The sequence below is a fragment of the Harmonia axyridis genome, chromosome 6, assembly GCF_914767665.1.
Source record: "Harmonia axyridis chromosome 6, icHarAxyr1.1, whole genome shotgun sequence".
Lineage (NCBI taxonomy): Eukaryota > Metazoa > Arthropoda > Insecta > Coleoptera > Coccinellidae > Harmonia > Harmonia axyridis.
In genome coordinates this window covers 36,248,830-36,267,502 of record NC_059506.1, presented here as the reverse complement: position 1 = coordinate 36,267,502, position 18,673 = coordinate 36,248,830, and the positions used below count along the sequence as shown (strand labels likewise).

General features: G+C 39.4%; 1 protein-coding gene across 1 annotated transcript in view; it reads left to right on the top strand.

The window, feature by feature from the left end:
* The window catches only part of LOC123683486 (probable G-protein coupled receptor 158), a 187,345-nt gene that overhangs the window by 157,259 nt on the left and 11,413 nt on the right, over positions 1-18,673 (top strand). The window contains exons 4-7 of the mRNA XM_045622573.1: positions 3,556-3,699; positions 3,974-4,174; positions 15,359-15,427; positions 15,544-15,653. Coding sequence (XP_045478529.1) covers positions 3,556-3,699; positions 3,974-4,174; positions 15,359-15,427; positions 15,544-15,653 — 524 coding nt within the window. The remainder of the gene's footprint in view (positions 1-3,555; positions 3,700-3,973; positions 4,175-15,358; positions 15,428-15,543; positions 15,654-18,673) is intronic.

Here is an 18,673-nt window from a genome sequence, read left to right as displayed (position 1 = left end):
ATCCAGTGAGGAGATGTAGTATATTCTTGCCAAGATCCAGATACTCCTTAGATCTCAAAGTATCCAAACTTTTTGGAATACTCCAACTCAGAAAGACTCCGCCAGAGTATTTCCCTTTGGGTTTTTTCCTTCTACTGAATTTCCTTCTTGAAGGTACATTTACCTATACTACAGAAAGATTCTGGGCCAATGAAAGACGTTACCCCTTGTGTTCATCAGAATTACCTTGGTTCATTTTGAACACATGAAGAAGAACGGGTGTCCCATATGTAGTTGTGCAAATTATTAAAATCAAGTGCAAGTGGGTTGGACGTGTGACACGAATGTCTGATTGGAGATGGACGAAAAGGCAAAAGACCGCTCTTGGACAAAAGATGTGAGGGAAGACCCTGGAACCATGGACAGACGATCTAAAGAGGTTTGTAGGCAACTGGATGCAAAAAGCTCAAAACAGAAGAAATGGGGGAGGCTCATATCCAGCAATGGACACAGAGAGCTGATTGATGATGATGATGATGATTTTAAAGACAATCAAGTTGGTTTGTTGCCTTGGACATCTAGATCTATTGTTTTTTCATCCACTGAACACATCTGGTGCATTATTGGAATAATATTGCTCTATTTTCCGCATACTTGACATACTCTAGAGGCACATTGGCAGGAGAGGGTGAGATAGATGATGACAATCAAGTGGGTTTTTTGCTTTGGGCGTCTAGATCTATTGAAATTCTATCCACTGAACACATCTGGTGCATTATTGGAATAATATTGCTCTATTTTTCCCATACTTGACATACTCTAGAGGCACATTGGAATGGGTAGGAGAGAGTGAGATACTTCAGAGGAAATTCACATCTCATTAGGAGTACGAACAGATGTGTTTCTGAGTGGATCAAGCAAGGTGAAAGCCCAACAATTCATAAATTTTTTGTATATTCTCTAAAAGTTGGATTCTTCTGAAATTTTAATCAATTAATAACCTAACCACAAGAAATATGCATACAAACAATTGTTTCAATAAATTCATTATTACCAGTTTTCTCCATATCACTTAGTATACCTACAGCAAAGAAGAATTGAATCGTGTTGACTCAGTTGCCGATGTAGCACCCGAGACCTGATCCTTGCGGTGAATTGATAGACCCACATTTGTACCGATAGGAAAACTCCAGAATCCTTCAATTCCTCACCCAACTCTTTACCCTCTCTCCTATCGACTATACAATATATCACTGCAAACGTTTCCAGGTGGATACGTTAAAAGTCCCGTACCCGTTGAAAGATGACCGTACGTCGCTCCCGTCGACCCTGGAAAAGCGGTGGTGGGGGGTTTCACCTCCCCCCACCACCCCTCAGAACGTTTTTCAACTTAATGGCACCGGAAAATTGAAATCTATTCGAGAACGGTTCCCCGTATTTTCTCTTTTGTCGCGATTGTTGCCTCGCGGATTGGTTGTTTGGGAATTGCAGTTATTTTCTTCGATTCCTGCTACGCTAAGGATTATTGGGTCGGGGAGCCTCTGTGTCCCTTATTGGTGCTTCAGGATGGAGCTGTATAAGCTTTCTCTCAGATTAGGTCGGTTTTGCTTCTTGCGGGAAGTATGTATTTATATGTGGATGGAGGTGAAAGAAGTGGTTATCCAATATTATGGAAGAGTTGGAAGCTGATTCTGGTCTTATTTTTATTATTTTTTCATTTTATTTTTATTATTATTTTTTTTGTTTTGTCTCTGGAGCGCTTTGGCAACGTGGACTCAACTCTGCCAGTAGGTATCTACCTCAGAGTAATAAACATAGATAGAGGGAGTATACGCAATTTTTACATGTCCCCAATATGGTTAGGTTACGTTGTCGGATTGTGATTTATTTTCAAATCCACAATTTTACTATATCGTTATGAATATATATTATATTGAATGAAATATATTTATTTGAGTGATTCCCGATTAAATCTGGAAATTTGAATATTTGGAATCCGATATTTTTCCTAATTTTCGAATTTATAATGAGCAGAATATTTATTATTTTCTGTATCTACCTGCGGAAATCCAAGGTTTGGCAACTTTTGCTTTCCTGGTGTCATCGGTTCTTTCACGTCGTTTGGCGCGCTTGAAGTTCATTCCTGAATTTATGATATATTTGGGTATTTATTTCAATATGTTTTGAGTTAACAAGAAACGTTGATTCACTATGGGACATAAGAAGTGCGTTCTTTGTGGGGAAACTCGCGAATTGAGTGAAATATCGTATCACTGATATGTTTTCATTTCCGCGCGCTTCATGTCAAATTTGATAGTTCAAATTGGGGACAAAATTTGCTCACTGAAAATGACATATGCTTTCTCTATCTATGTTTATTACACTGAGGTATCTACTGTTGTGTCGTATCTATTGAATTTTAAGGTTTTTTTCTGAGTTTAAATATTGCACCATTATTAATTCGTTTTTGCCTTTATGTCATCTTCACGGATATAGGGGCTGTCATATGTTTTAATTTTGCTTTGAGGATGAAAAAGATTCTGTAGATCTTGAGATTGTTACCAATCTAGATATAGCTGTCTATATAGTTTGTGATTACTTCTGGCATGATAATAAATAATCTCGATTTCAGATGCATTTCTGATCATTCTGAACAATATTGCTTCAGCTCCTAAATTTTTCCACCTTTTAATGGAATTTGTTATGAGTGAAACTGTTGAAAGTACAAGGTGTTTCTTAATTGGAGGTAAAGACAGAAATTATAGATTGCTCGGATAGTTAAAAAAAAAGGTTTTTCATACAAGAGTCCGCAAACGCTTTGTTTTCGAGAAACAGGGTGTTAAATTATAATTTTTTTCAAGCTTTCTTCTCATAGCACCTTCCCTTCACAAAATATTCAACTGAATTTTTAAAGAATGTAAAGAAGAAACTTTTTTCTATTACTACACTTTTGTTCATTTTAGTTTGGTCGTATCTGCTACCAATTTCGAGAAAAAATTCGAATAACTTCCATCCTCAGGAAACTTCAATTTATTATAAAGATCAAGGAAGTAAACTGTGATGAATAACTTAATTAGATATAAGTTTTGATCTTATTCACCCAAGCTGTAGCGAAGATTAATAAAGATTCGATGAACTATCTTCTTGAAAAAATAGGAGTATAAAAAAATTTCCCAAAATTATTCAAGGAATCTCTCATTCAGGAACACCCTGTATAGTTTCTACCGGCAAACTTCATTTTGATTCTATACTACTATTTAGAATAACAGATCGACATAAATCCATACAATCCCTCTAACAACCTCCCCAACAACAATGTAAACATCTCCAAATCTCACTCCACGTGGAACAATTGGGGTCATCGCAACAAGAGAACACCCCCAGGGTGTGAAACTCCTAGTCCTCGGTCTCGGAGCGAACTCTCGGAAATGAAACATGCCCCCAAAGTTCGAAAGTGAACGTAATCAACCATCTCCAAGTCCCCAAACCACCCACGTAACGAATGAATCAACACCTAGGGCCATTTATCTTTCTAACTTGGGTTATGAGTTTCACGTTACGTTTGCTCCTTTGCAGTGCGTGCCGATACCAGGACTTGGCTTCAGACGGGGCAGCTACAAGTGCGTGTGCAAGCACGGTTTCTACTTCCCGGACACCAAGGCGGAGAAGAGGTACTACAACGGCACCGTGATCGAGGAGGAGTACGAGAAGCTGATGATCGTAAGTATAGAGAACCTTTTGCATGTCTTAATGGGTCTTATCGCCTTCAAATTGCGAAGAAATGGACGGATTAGTGTACGGTGACTGGTGGGGGAAAACGGTGCGTGTCCAACCGGGCATGACTTTCATTTCGTTTTTCGACCAACTGGTCCAATGGAATTTTTACTGGGCATTAAAATCTATTGGCTCCGCTTCTTTGTAGACAGGCTGTTATAATTTCGATAAATTACGGATTGAATGCTCTAATTTTGTAACCGCAACTCTCTGGTTACAGGGGGAGAAAAACCGATATGGAAAACCTGGAATTTTCGAATGTCTGAGATGTCCAGAAGGCTGTGAGTCCTGTGAAGACGACAGGCCCTGCGTGGTGTCCTTGAACTGGCTGCTGCGTTCCGTCATCCTAGGTCTTTCCTGCGTCATCATCTGCTGCCTTCCAGTGGTGGTTATTTTCACTTGGAAATATGGAAACGTGAAGGTGAGTGCATTCACGATTTAAAAGGTACCAAATGTCAACTTCCATAGAGCAAAATTATAGTTCTGTGTAGACTGTGTATACAGAGTGAGCTTAAATTGGAGTTACAAACGAAAGTGAAAGATTCCTAGAATAGTTTCAAGAAAAAAAAGTCCTATAAGCATGGACCCGCAATTGCTTTGTTTTCAAAATATTGGGTGTTTTTTGTAGTACTACTTTTTTCTTGATAATTATTTCCAGTTTATCAAATATTTAATAATATTTTCAACTGTTTGGGTAAATAAGTACCAAAACTTATAATTAATTTATTCATCACAGTTCACTCTCTGGATCTTTATAATAATTTAGAGCTTCCTGAGGAAAACTAGAGAATTATTAGAATAGATAGCAGATAATTCAAAACTACAAAAAATCGAAAAGTGTAGTACTGAGCCAAAGTTCCTTGTTCGTTTTTTCTATTCTATCAGTAGTCCATAAAAAAGTTCAGGGGGAAACACAGGCACTGTTCCAAACAAATTATTACCCTTTAGATTTGCTTCAGAATGAGCATATCACAGAATTAAAGTTCCAAATTGAAATATCTATGGCAAATTTAAGTTGAATATCTTGTTAAGGGAAGGTGCTATGAGAAAAAAATCAAACTTCAACAATGTATCTCGAAAACAAAGCGTCATTTTTGTTTGTAACTCCAATTAAGGACCACCCTGTAGAGAATATTAATTTCAAAGTTCTTCGTTATTCTACATATCTCCACCTCAAAATGGATTAATATAAGGGTGTGAACGTGCCCTAATATCCACTCTAACGGTGCCGGAAGTCGTGATCTATGCTCTCCTGCAACCTAGCGATAATCACGATATAATGCTCAGCACTCCGCCAGTGTTCTTCTTCGGTAATCTATGGCGGTAGTTCTGGAAACCCATCAAACTCCACTAACCGCCGCCGACAAGTCTGTAATTATGTCCTTAAACTAAACAATGTGAGGTGGCGACATACATCCACTCGCTTCTCAAAGGATTCCATTACAGTGAAGTTTCTCGCCGAACAGGTAAACTCTGTATAATCGCGATCCCCTCCGCTAGAAGGATGAGTTTCACCGTATCTCCGGCAGTGACAGTCGGCAGGTTTGTAATCCCTCCCTATTTCCGAAAGTTCGTAGTGTAGAGGGCGCCACTTCGTATGTGTGTGGATCGGATGGATGATTGGGAGACGGTGGAGGGTATAATAAGGATGCGCTGCTTAGACAGATGCATGGGATTAACTCGATGAGCCACGGTGTATATTTCGTGTGTAGGTTTAAGTGTTACATGATTTCAGCAGAATGGCGCCACTTGTCATATCATCCAGGAAACATTGATGATCTCCAAATGGCTGTTTCCATATCGAATAATCTCCTGATTCGTTGATAGGAGCTGAAAGCGACGCTCTTTACGAGTTTTCGAGGTTTTGTTGTTGTAGGGTCGTTTCGAATTGTATCAACAAGCCTGTAGCCATCGAAATCTGTAGCCATCCGAAATGAGACTCTGCAGAAATGCAATTCTTCGAAATATTCTTGGAGTATAAGTTCTTTATCCTGTTTTCACTGTATATGTTGATAGCTTCACTCTTGAACGACTTGCTACGAAACAACTTCTACCAAAATAAAAGTGACAGTCACAAATTCGGCAGGGGAGTTTTTGACGATCGTAAACTGACAGCGTTTTAGTAAACACAATGGCATACACATTCTGACAGTCAGGCTGCAATAAGCCTTTGAGCTCACATATCATCAATTCTTGTAAATGAAGAGGCCAACACACTTGCCAGAAAAGGAACACAAACTCCTTTCATTGGCCCAGAAGCTTTTTGTGGTTTAGGTAAATGTACCTTTAAGAAAGAGTTTCAAAAGAAAAAAAACAGAAAGAGAAACCCTCTGGTGGAATTTTCCTGGGTATCTAAGTATACAGCGAGATCTAAAAAGTATCTAGAGATTAGCAGGAGTATGCTACGTCTTCTAATTGGATTCCTTAGAGAGAATTGTCATCTCAAGAAGCACAGGAAGTGCATATTCTGCAGAGAGAAGGAAAAGCTACGACTTGTTGAAGTAAGGAAGTACTCTCCTTGAAGCCATCCCAGATACTAGAACTGGAGGGCGAGCTCTAGATGACAACTTCTAATGACAAGAATAGCTCTGATGGGGCACACTTGGCCATAAAGTCTCGGTGCAATGAAACTCACCTTAAATTTTGAATTAAGTCTGAATCTAAACCTTCTCCGCCAGCGTTTGGATATTCAAAAAGAACTATTGAGTTCTCTTCTGATTGATATGGTCACGACTTTGACTGAGCTTGTTGGATTGAGGTTTTCCCAACATTCTCCTTCGTTTCTTGATGCCTATCCACTTTGGATGTAGGGTAACATGATGGCAGATATAGCCCTGTGGTTGTTGAGTTGAACCAAACTCACAAATTTTTCAACAACGATTTTTTCGTTGTCCAATGCTTGTTTTTCCCCGGTGTATAAGTTGTAGAAGTCGATACCTCTCCGGATTTTGCATAACATAACCAACGTCAACAAGATCGCGACAAACAATATTTAATTTATCTAAAAAGGGAACACATGTGGCAAGAAAACTTATATACTTATGCAATTTTTTGTTACAAAACCCCATTTTATCGAACCTTCGAATCAATGTCCAACACATATCCAAGTAACGAATGACTTTTGCTGTCATCACCGACATAAGGCCAGCTATCGCATGATCCATCAGAAACGTCATACGTCAAACGTCAAATCAGCGCCATCTACGCAAAAGCGTTTCCTATCGGACGAGACTCTTCCTCCTTCCTTTCACGCAAAAACTTTAAAGTTTTTGGGCCCATAAATAGCATTAGCGTTCGATTCTCGCTTCCCTCCCTGGATTGACTTCCTCGGCCGGTCCTCTCCCGCTTTTTCCTCCAATATCTCCATCGTTAGCCGGGAATATATGGAGCGGAAAGTGACAAGCGTATCTGAGGGGCGCAGCCCAGTCATAAATTATGATCGGCGAGTCAAATTTATTCTCATTTCTCGCGCCAACGAGACAAATTACTGGTAGGGAAGGGGGAGAGAGGCTTCCAGACTTCCTCGGTTCACCAGGTTGGTAGAAACTGGGAAAAATTGATTCAGACGTTTTAATTTGTGCCCAAGAGGGGGAAGGAGTGGGGATGACGGATTAGGGTCATTAGGGAGGGGACTTAAGTGGTTATTCTTGACGCTTTTTGATTGAGGTTAATTGTTGTGGAGTAATTTCATTAAGGTTGCTCCGAGAAAAACACCAAACAGTTGGTCAAATATAAACTCGCTGACTTGTAATATGAAATACTAGATTGAACGAACAACGAATGAATTTTATCAAAAATAACGATTGACCTTGCATAGATAATGATGACCCTTTTTCTACAACTGCCAATATGAAAATTATACATGTGGAATCAAAAAACCAGGAGACTCACTATTTAGAATCCTTTGATATTATCGTAATGAACCCATTTTTCGTCTCCAGTTACAATGAGATGCAGAAATTTCTTCCGTTTTTGCCTTGCAAGTAGCTGTTCACAAGCAAACAAACGCCGTTCAACATATCTCGGCTTCAACTCGTACGACACCCAATTTCCTTGTTTCTGAATCATTCCCATGACTTTCAGGCGTTATGAAATGGCTTATTGGGTCACTCCTAATCGTCCTGCCAATTCTTGTTGCGTTTGACACGAGTCTTGATCAAATAATGGCTTCAATTCTGCATCTTCGAAAACCTTTCTCTCTTCCACCGCCGCCATGCTGGTCTTCGACGTCAAAATCAACGTTCTTGGAGAGTTGAAACTTGTTTTGGCACGTTCTTCCACTCAAAGCGGCCTCGCCATAGGTTCTTGAGAGCAATCGATGAGCCTCAGCCGCAGATTTTTTCATTTTAAAGCAGAAACCTCCCGCAAATAACGAGAATTTGGCTCGTGAGCTGACATGTTCAATCAAGAATAACTTTATGATTCTGACACAAATCGACTAATATTTCGATGGCGTTATGTTTACAAAAACCTAAGCTCATTGTTTGACACCTACGATCTATTTATTTCGACTACCACTTACCGCTTCAGCCATCTATTGCAAAACAGCATAAGCAAAGTTGTACACCTACCTAATTGGTAAATTAGGTAATTTGCCTACTATTTTTTCGAGATAAAATAGTAGATGTCTTTCTGTATCACAGGAGAGCATTTCAAAAACTGTAATCAACATTTTTCTAACCTAAAAGTTAGGCCAATTTGCGTCCTCGCTTCAATGTTTCCATAAATCGATAACTCCGGCAAACATATTTACAAAAATTACATTAGGTGTCATTATTTTCCATCATTTACAATGTGCAGCTCCTTAAAAGCTCCCCCTAACAGCCACTCTCAACACTTATGATTTGTGGACGTAGACTGTATTTTATTCCCCACTTTAGAGTGGCAGCATTAGGCTAATTGCACGCCAAGTGCAGTTTTTCAATTAGCGTCGAGCGTTGCTCCAGAATCAATTCCGGTCACTTCCGTACCTAAAGCAATTCTCGTAAAAAGGGGGGGAACCATGAAAGGAGCAGAAATTGGTCGACGACCGTGCTTGCTTAACGGATTAGATTTTTTATGGACACTGTTTGAATAACGCAGATTTCTCTATTTTTATGCAGTTATTGCGGAAGTGGATCGTTTAGAGATTGGGTAAACTTTGTTGGCTAGTTTGGAATTGGATGGTTGATTATGAAGTTTGCCGTTTGGAAAAATGGGAGATTCCTTGGATAATTTTGAGAAGAAGAAGTTCTAACAGGCCAATTGAGAAGTCCCCGGTCTACCATTGTAAAACACATTTTTTTGGCAAAATTTGATTTTATTAGTCAACATAGTTGCCTTCGAGGGCGATACAGCGATCTTCCAACTCTTCGATACCATTTTTGTAGTACGATTTGTCTTTTGTTTCAAAATGGGCCTCAGTTTCGGCGATTACTTCTTCATTGTCGCTAAATTTCTTTCCAGCGAGCATTCTTTTGAGGTCTGAGAACAGGAAAAAGTCGCTGGGGGCCGGATTTGGCGAATACGGTGGATGCAGAAGCAATTCGAAGCCCAATTTATGCAGTTTTGCCATTTTGTTGATTTGTGACACGACGCATTGTCTTGATGAAACAGCACCTTTTTTTTCTTGAAATGGGGCTGTTTTTAACGATTTCATACTTCAAACGATCCAATAACGCTATATAATAATCGCTGTTGATGGTCTGGCCCTTTTGGAAGTAATCAATGAATATTATACCTTGCGCATCCCAGAATACTGATGCCATAACCTTGCCAGCTGACTGTTGTGTTTTTCCTCGCTTTGGATTCGGTTCATCGTGTGCAGTCCACTCAGCTGACTGTCGATTGGACTCCGGAGTGAAATGATGGAGCCATGTTTCATCCATTGTTACATATCGACGCAAACATTCATGTTTATTGCACTTAAACAACTTCAAACACTCATTTTGCACACAGCTTTCTCATGTACAAATATTCGTGAATGATATGATGTCCATGTTTCGTATGATATCTTCACAATGTCTGCTATCTCGATCAACTTCATTTTACGGTCATTAAAAATTATTTTATGAACTTTTTCGATTTTTTCGTCGGTGACAGCCTCTTTTGGGCGTCCACCTCGTTCGCCGTCATCGGTGCTCATTTCACCTCGTTTGAACTTAGCATTTCCTCAAAATGACCCTAGTAATCATTTCTGTTTGTACATACATTCAATTCAGTATAGTTATTTATAATACAAGTGCAAAAGGCATTGATATTCTTCCACGAGTTCAAAATTCAAAAACGAGCCACGAAGTGGCGAGTTTTGGAATGAACGAGTGGTAGAATGAGCCTTCTGTACGAGTATTATACATTATTTTCTCTAATTCAATGCATTTTTATTGAAATTAATGAAATATTTCCATAAATATAATTTAGTGATTTTTGCATTGAAAAATGTTGGTTGGCAGAACTGATTTCTTTAAGGCAAATTGATGAATTGACAGATAAAGCCGTGGCGGAAAGTTCGGAGTACCAACATATAATTATGAAATATAACCATGAAAACTGTGCGTTTCTGATATATTCTCGGACGATTTTGTTCTACAAGATGTGGAAGAATGAACGGAATAACCACAGAATTAGAGAAACATAATTCAGATACGCATTTTTTTTCCAATAAGATTTAATTTGAGCAGAACGCATTCCAAACAACAAAAACCTTCGGAACGCTCCACATCCCCTTCCACTTGTGGAACACAGAAATATATGGGACCGCGTTCCAGTAACCAAGGCCAACGCCAATAGTTGCCATTTTTTTCGTATATTAATTACAGGAAACGCTCGTTTGTTCAACTCCAATTTTGTTTGATTGCATTCCCCATCGATGACAACTATTAATCATGGCTCTCTGCGCTCGAAACGATAAACAAATGGAATTTTCGGTACGTTCGAATGATTTACGGAACGCAGCCCTGTGTAATTCTATCGGCGAATTCTTTATTACGCGCCCACATATTCGATGCTCTTCCGAACGTTGGAATTTCGCCTGATATTCGGATTGTGTTATTCGATGATTCGTATCTACCGGACAAAAGTTCTATGGCGTTGTAAATCAAGGTTAGGATCGCCATTGTAGAGTTGGGCACAATTGTCTGTTTGGGGGAGAACGGAAACGGACGTCGTTTGACGTTCGCAGGTGTCTCCCGGGCCGGAAGTGATAGACAGGAAGTACCTAGGGATGACGTGGGTCTCTTTGTGCCCGGATAGGGGATGATCGTATTTTTTCTGTGGTTTCCTGAGGTCTCGTTCGGGCTTGATGTTCATTGTTGAGGATGTGTATTCTGGATGAACAAGAATGTATACGTGGTCGAATAAATGTTGTAGGGATTATGTGTTTGCTGCTCTTCTGATTTATGAAGTGTATGTATAGGATGGTCCAAATGTAATAGGTGAAAAACTTTGCTTTCGCCGTTTTGCAATAGATGGCTGTAGCGTTATAGTAGATGTTAAACACTTAGCTAAAGTATTTGTAAACATAACGGCATCGAAATATCAGTCAGTTTGTGTCTGCATCATAAAGTTATTCTCTATTAAACATGTCAGCTTACGAGCCAAATTCACGTCATTTGCAGGAGGTTTTGATTTTCTGCTTCAATATGAATAAATCTGCGGCTGAGGCTCATCGAATGTTCTCAAACACCTACGGTGATGCCGCTATTAGTGAACGAACGTGCCGAGAGTGGTTCCAACGCTTTAAGAACGGTGATTTTGACGTCGAAGACCAGTATGGCGGTGGAAGAGAGAAGGTTTGCGAAGATGTAGAATTGGAGCCATTACTTGATCAAGACTCGTATCAAACGCAACAAGAATTGGCAGTATCATTGGGAGTGAAGCAACAAGCCATTTCAAAACGCCCGAAAGTAATGGGAATGATTCAGAAATAAGAAAATTGGGTGCCGTACGAGTTGGAGCCGAGATATGTTGAACCGCGTTTGTTTGCTTGTGAACAGCTGCTTGCAAGGCAAAGACGGAAGATAATTTTGCATCGCATTGCCACTGGAGGCGAAAAACGATAATCCCAAGCACAAAAAATCATGGGGATATCCCGGCCTTGCTTCCACGTCGACGGCCAAACCGAATGTTCACGGTTCCAAGGTCATGTTGTTAAACCCGACAGGAACAATCACAGGCGATCGTCATCGAACGCAATTAATGCGTTAAAGTTGAGCATGGAAAGAGAAACGGCCGCAATACAATGAGAGACATGATAAAGTGATTTTACAGCATGACAATTCTCGACCTCGAAAATGGTCAAGACATACGTTAAAATGAGGAGTCCTACTTCACCCGCCGTATTCTCCAGATTTTGCTCTTCCGGATTATCACTTTTTTCGATCAATGGCACACGGCCTGGCTGACCAGCACATCCGTTCTTATGTAATTTTTGTCTAACTCGAAAAACGCTTCAAGAAGTCATGGCGTCCGCTAATCACCTAATAGTAATGTTAATGTTATCTTTGCCATAACCATTCATTGTTTATTTCATGGTGAACGAAGAAAATCAATTAAACAATTAATTCTGTCATCTACCCTATCATAGCGTGTTTTCATTTTGGAAATAATGAAAAAGCATCAACATTTATGCAGCATTCATTCAGAAAAATTGAATTACTCTCCTCACTCTAGTTTACAAATCACACAAATCATAATTGTCATTGTTGCTTGTTATGAAATGTTTCCAAGAAGCGCCATTCGCCCCTATTCGGAGATGTGTCCAATATCCGTTGTCTCCAAATGAATTATTCATAACCGAATGAGGGTTTATTTCTGTCTGCGACTGTTTTCGTAGGATTTATATTTACTTTTCAGGGTCCCCGCACAGTGACAGCTCCGCTGTATCAATTCGGTATTAAAGTCGGATTGGTGCATGTCCCACGACAAGTGATTGTAATGACGTTCCGGCAGAGGGCGCACTTCGAAACAGGATTTGTGTTTCTCTAATTCTGTGGTTATTCCGTTCATTCTTCCACATCTTGTAGAACAAAATCGTGCGAGAATATATCAGAAACGCACAGTTTTCATGGTTATATTTTATTATTCTATGTTGGTACTCCGAACATTCCGCCACGACTTTATCTGTCAATTCATCAATTTGCCTTAAAGAAATCAGTTCTGCCAACCAACATTTTTCAATGCAAAAATCACTAAAATATATTTATGGAAATATTTTATTACTTTCAATGAAAATGCAATGAATTGGAGAAAATAATGTATAATACTCGTACAGAAGGCTCATTCTACCACTCGTTCATTCCAAAACTCGTTTTTGAATTTTGAACTCGTGGAAGAATATCAATGCCTTCTGCACTTGTATTATAATAGTTATTTATAACACAAGTGCAGAAGGCATTGATATTCTTCCACGAGTTCAAAATTCAAAAACGAGCCACGAAGTGGCGAGTTTTGGAATGAACGAGTGGTAGAATGAGCCTTCTGTACGAGTATTATACATTATTTTCTCTAATTCATTGCATTTTCATTGAAATTAATGAAATATTTCCATAAATATATTTTAGTGATTTTCGCATTGAAAAATGTTGGTTGGCAGAACTGATTTCTTTAAGGCAAATTGATGAATTGACAGATAAAGCCGTGGCGGAAAGTTCGGAGTACCAACATAGAATAATAAAATATAACCATGAAAACTGTGCGTTTCTGATATATTCTCGCACGATTTTGTTCTACAAGATGTGGAAGAATGAACGGAATAACCACAGAATTAGAGAAATAACTATTCTACAACGGAAACAACACGCCTAGTGAGCTCGTCTGAGCTTTCTGGCAACTGCGTTCAAGGCGTGATTTGGACGAACTCGCTTTGATTTTCTTCGTACACGCTTCTGCCATTTGCATAAATCTTTATTTGTGAAACGAGACCACTTAGATTTTATGTTACTGTATATTTGGAACTTGGTACAACACAACTGACTTTCTGTCGACGATAACAGACTTTTCAACATGTATCGAAATAAGAAAGTGTGTAAAAGGATTTTAAGAATTCATGAATCATCACAGCTGACAGTCAAAGTGTTGTTGAAAGACAGTTGAACAACTTGTCATTATATCGATGTGTATATCTGTGTCGCCATCTGGACGAGTTTTTTATTGAATGATATTATTCCATTACAACGACATTATTCAACTAATAGCATAGCAACAAATTGACGTTCATCCACTCATTGAAATGTATTCAACAATTTAAATTTATATGCTAACTGACAAAGAAACTGCAACCCCCAGAAAGAGCTGTTTAAATTTCATTTCCTTTTGGTGAAATATATATGATATAGCAATGAGTAAATTATTGAGTTTGGAGAAAAAAATCGATTTTTTTAAATTTTACAACAAACCAGCTGTTCGAAAAGATCCAAAGTTGATGTTTAGTTGTTGTTAAAATGCCTAGAGCACGTGTACGCGGAATTTATCGCCAGCTAAGTAAATTTGATAGAGGTCGAATAATTGATCTACGGGAGGCGGAGTTGTTATTTTGAGAAATCGCTAACCGTACGAACAGAAATCCAACTACTACTATGGCATGTTGTCAAGCGTGGTTTGATCATGCCCAAAATCGAAGAAGAGTAAGCACCAGACGTCGAAGGGACACAAATGAAGTTCAAAATCGACGTCTAAGACTTATAGACATTAGGAACCGATTTGCGACAAGGAGAACAAGGCCATCCTGTAACTGTCCGAATGGTTTAACACCGAATAAGGTCTTTTGGACTACAGCATTATCGAGTCCTTCTTGTGTTGTGGAGAGAACGTCAACATTGGAATGTGGAATGGCATCAGTTCGTCTTTTCTGATGATTCTTCTTGGGTGCACATGATGGCCGAAGAAGGGTTAGACGACGTCAGGGAGAAAGACCTGGACCTCAGTTTGATGCTGAGCGTTATGTACACTGGACAGTGGGTGTTATTGCACATGCAAGTAGATCACCTTCAGTCTCTATTGGGGGTAAAATGACAGCTATTCAAGAAATAGTGGAGCCATATGTTCTTCTTTACCTTAACCGGCTCGAGAATCCAATATTTCATCAAGATATGCCCGACCTCATGTTGCTACAGTTAGTTTCAACTTTTTCGAAGCGACTCATCACTTTCACAAAAATAAGTTGAAATTTAAACATCTCGTTCAGGGTGTTGCAGTTTCTTTGTCAGTAAGTATACTATGTAATTATAGCTCCAATAAAAATCGTTTGTTCCATTCGTTTCGAAATTTGTGTTTATGGTTAAGAATGTTTAAAACCTATCTACTTCCTATATAAATATGATCATCAAACTCTCTCCTTTCCCATCAAAGCACCCAACAACCCATCGCATCTCAACCTCCACACGATCAAGACGAAACCACCAGCCTCCCCCTTTCCAAGAACAACCCCAAGAAAACCATTCGAAGCCGAAGCCGTCCACAAAACGTTGAAAAAAACCCCCTACCGAGATTTTATCCGCGAGTTATTAACATGTCCGAACATGCCCCGAATACCCTCCCCGCATTTGCATACATTCGCCGTTAGATGGGGCCCGCGCGCGGCGCCAACGGAGGCCAATCCATTATTCCTGATGTATTATTTTAATTCCAGGTTGTACGTGCCGCCAGCCCAGTTCTGCTGCGTGTCATAACGCTGGGAGCGTTTTTCATTTATTGCACCGTGAGTATGACGATTAGCCCTCGAAGGACCAGCGCGACGAAGGTCGCCTTTAATTCGCGCGTGACCTTGAGAAAAAAAAAACAATTCAAATCGATCTTTTTTTTCTTTCCCCGCAGATTATCGTCATGTATCCCAGGCCCAGCGTTTACACCTGCACGGCCAGAGTGTGGCTGAGGGAAATCGGATTCTCCTTGACCTACGGGGCGCTGATGCTGAAGACGTGGAGGTAAGAAGTTGTTATATATGCGCAGTTGATAGTTTCAGGGCATAGATTTACTCGATACAAGCTATCCGTGTCCTTCAGCAGCCATTTTGCGTATGCTGGTTCAAAAGATCTACTGGTAGTTCGAACGTACCGATTCGTTTGAACTACTGGTGGAAAAATCGATTCCCTAACAATAAAGTGTGAATGTGTTTTTTAATGAAGAAAATATCGCACACGTGTTGATTTGGAAGATGAAACCACTGTGGCGACAAAAAGCAATTAGACATAAAAGTACCTGCATTCGTATAACAATGGTCTTTCATGGTACTTGTGCATAAAACTTTCTCATTCATAGGGTTCTCAGAAAGATACAATAGAGAATATCTTTCCCCTACCCTAATTAGTGTGCAGGCATCATGATACCATTGGGCAGGCATACAACTTAGAGAATAAGAAAAGGAAGAAGAAATTCACTGTATACAATATGATTTTATGTTTGTAACCCAGGTATAAAAATGGGGAAAGAGAGTTCGAGAAGTAAGTTACGCGGTGGTGACAAGTTGAGTTGGTAGAGAGTTCAAAGATGTTTCCAAGTGCTGTACCACAAGAAAGTTCTCATTTGTCGTATATCAGTGTTTTAATAATCCCCACTAAAAAGCGATACCCCAAACTATATTCAACTATTCACATTATCTATCAATAGGAAAAAAATTCACTACCAAATGAAAAAATAAAATGAAGGGATGGCATTTGGAATAAGCCCAATATTAATTTTTAAATAAGTCGTCCATAAAAAAATATATGTTTGATTATTTACACTTTTTGGTACACCCTGTGTATTTCCAAAAAATTTGAGAATGTAACTCTAATGGAGCCTGAACTATAATACTGGTTGAAGATGGTTTGTTTTGGAGGTTGCAGCAAGAAGTTCAACTTCAATTCTTTGAGAAGAGTTTTTTGCAGTTTCTCCATACAAATTTAAATCATGTTCAGCTGATTGAATCACTATAAATAATTAATTAGGCAACCCTCGGCACATGTTTGAAAAATCAAAACTACCACATTTAAGAAGTCAAAGGTGTTTTGAAATTTGAAAGAGTATTTTAAATAAACCAAGAGAGTTCATATGTTGGATTGACGCTATATCCACTTACTAATCCAATATATCTACTAGTAGTTCAAACGTACCGATTCGATTGAACCACAACTAGTTCATCAGACCTACCGCAACAATCGATCTACCCACAAATCGTGATTCAACAAGTTTCTTTCGTTGGAAGACCATCAATTCGAAAGACCCCAAAAACTCAAATCAAAAACTTCATGAAATTCAAATTCGGACCCGTTAGGGATCAGCACCGCCCTTAACTAATGATCTGAACGGGGATAAATCTTTCCCGCTGTTGCTCCTAATGGGAATTAACATGTGAATCAGCCTCGACGTTCCCACAGAGTTGGGGTTGGCTGTCTCTTTCATTCCCCTCCCCCCTCGACCTTCGGACGCGGGGGAACCCCCTCCCCCTAGCCCAAGGTCGTTTCGGGGGTTCCCCACTTCGTCCGACGTCGGATCTTCCCGAGATTGTTCGAGGCGGGAAATTTGTTACGGGACGCGAGAGTCGTTTATCTGCTCCCCCGAATTTTCCGACGTCGGCGGCGTCGGTGGCGTTATGAGATATCCGTCGGGACGTGTGTTGCCGCGTACGAGGGGAGGGGGGGCGTCTGAATGACGGGATTGATTCATGTTGGGAGTGCATCGTTCATTTTTCATGCCGGCATGTTTTCCATTTCGCGTCTGATAGGATCGGTTTCCGGTTGTCAGGTTCCGAGGCAACGAGAAAAATATGGAGAGAGAGTACATTCTGGGAAGGTGTTGGAGCGAAATATACAGGGTGTACAGTCAAGCCATGGTGTATAGAATTTATACCGTGGTCAAACATGATTATTAGATGTGGCGCCACTGTGCTCAACGTGGCAACGTGGCAAACCCCCTGTCACAACAATTACACCCTTAGTACGAGAGTACTGAGAGAGTCCTTCCTTCCTTCTCGTCCAGACCTTCAAGTCATCAACACGTTAAGTAACTACGCGCCGCACCACCACAGTTGTAAACCTTGTAACCAAGCAAAATATACACGTACACCCGATACATTCTATTTCTCGTTCCCGAAAAGGTGGTCCTTCATCACGCATTATTCACAGGGTGTTTTAAAAGCGATGTGTGATTGTGGGATTTCCGGAACTGAAGCAGTTAGAATAAAATTGATTCAGCCGATAATCCCATCATTAGACATTGTATTTAAATTTTAAGTTAAGCCAGAGGCATTATAACGTTACTTTTCAGTAGTCATCATGCAGTGGTTAGGTGAACAACAGAACTCAGTCTTAGTTGCCCCTCAGTATCTTTTCCAGTTTTCCAATGAAGGGTTTCATTTTCATATAAAAAAAAATTGCAAACAAAATGAGATTTCCTGGTAGGATAAATATATGTATATGCAGGGTGTACCATGAGTGACTGACCATAGCCTAGTGGTGAATGCAGGTCATCCTGGCTTTCCAGAAAAATACCTTGATTTGTATCGGAGATACAGGGTGATTCATGCAAATTGGCCGGAATTTTTGATTTCCTTAACTTGGGAATCAGCAGTCCGATTTTGTTCAAATTTTGTGGGTTTATCGAATGTAATTTCAATATTTTCGGGGCAGTACTCAGATTATTGAGTTTTTTTCTTTAGACTTCGAAATCTATATTTTTACACTTTTTAAAGAAATATCGTTATTGACATGAAAAAAAATACATAATTCAGTCTAATGAAATCAATTTTTACTTTGAATTGCACATTTTTCTCAAAGTAGTAGCAAAAGCAAACGACAGAATTCAAGTGTTATGTAACTCTGTTGAAATACATTCTTGTTTTTATTCATTTTGTGATAATTATTATTATTATTATTATTTATTGAAAATAAGAGAAGAGGCAAAAGCCTATACATCTCAAGTACAAATATATTCAAAGAAATACATTGCTAGTGTACGAGGAGTTAAA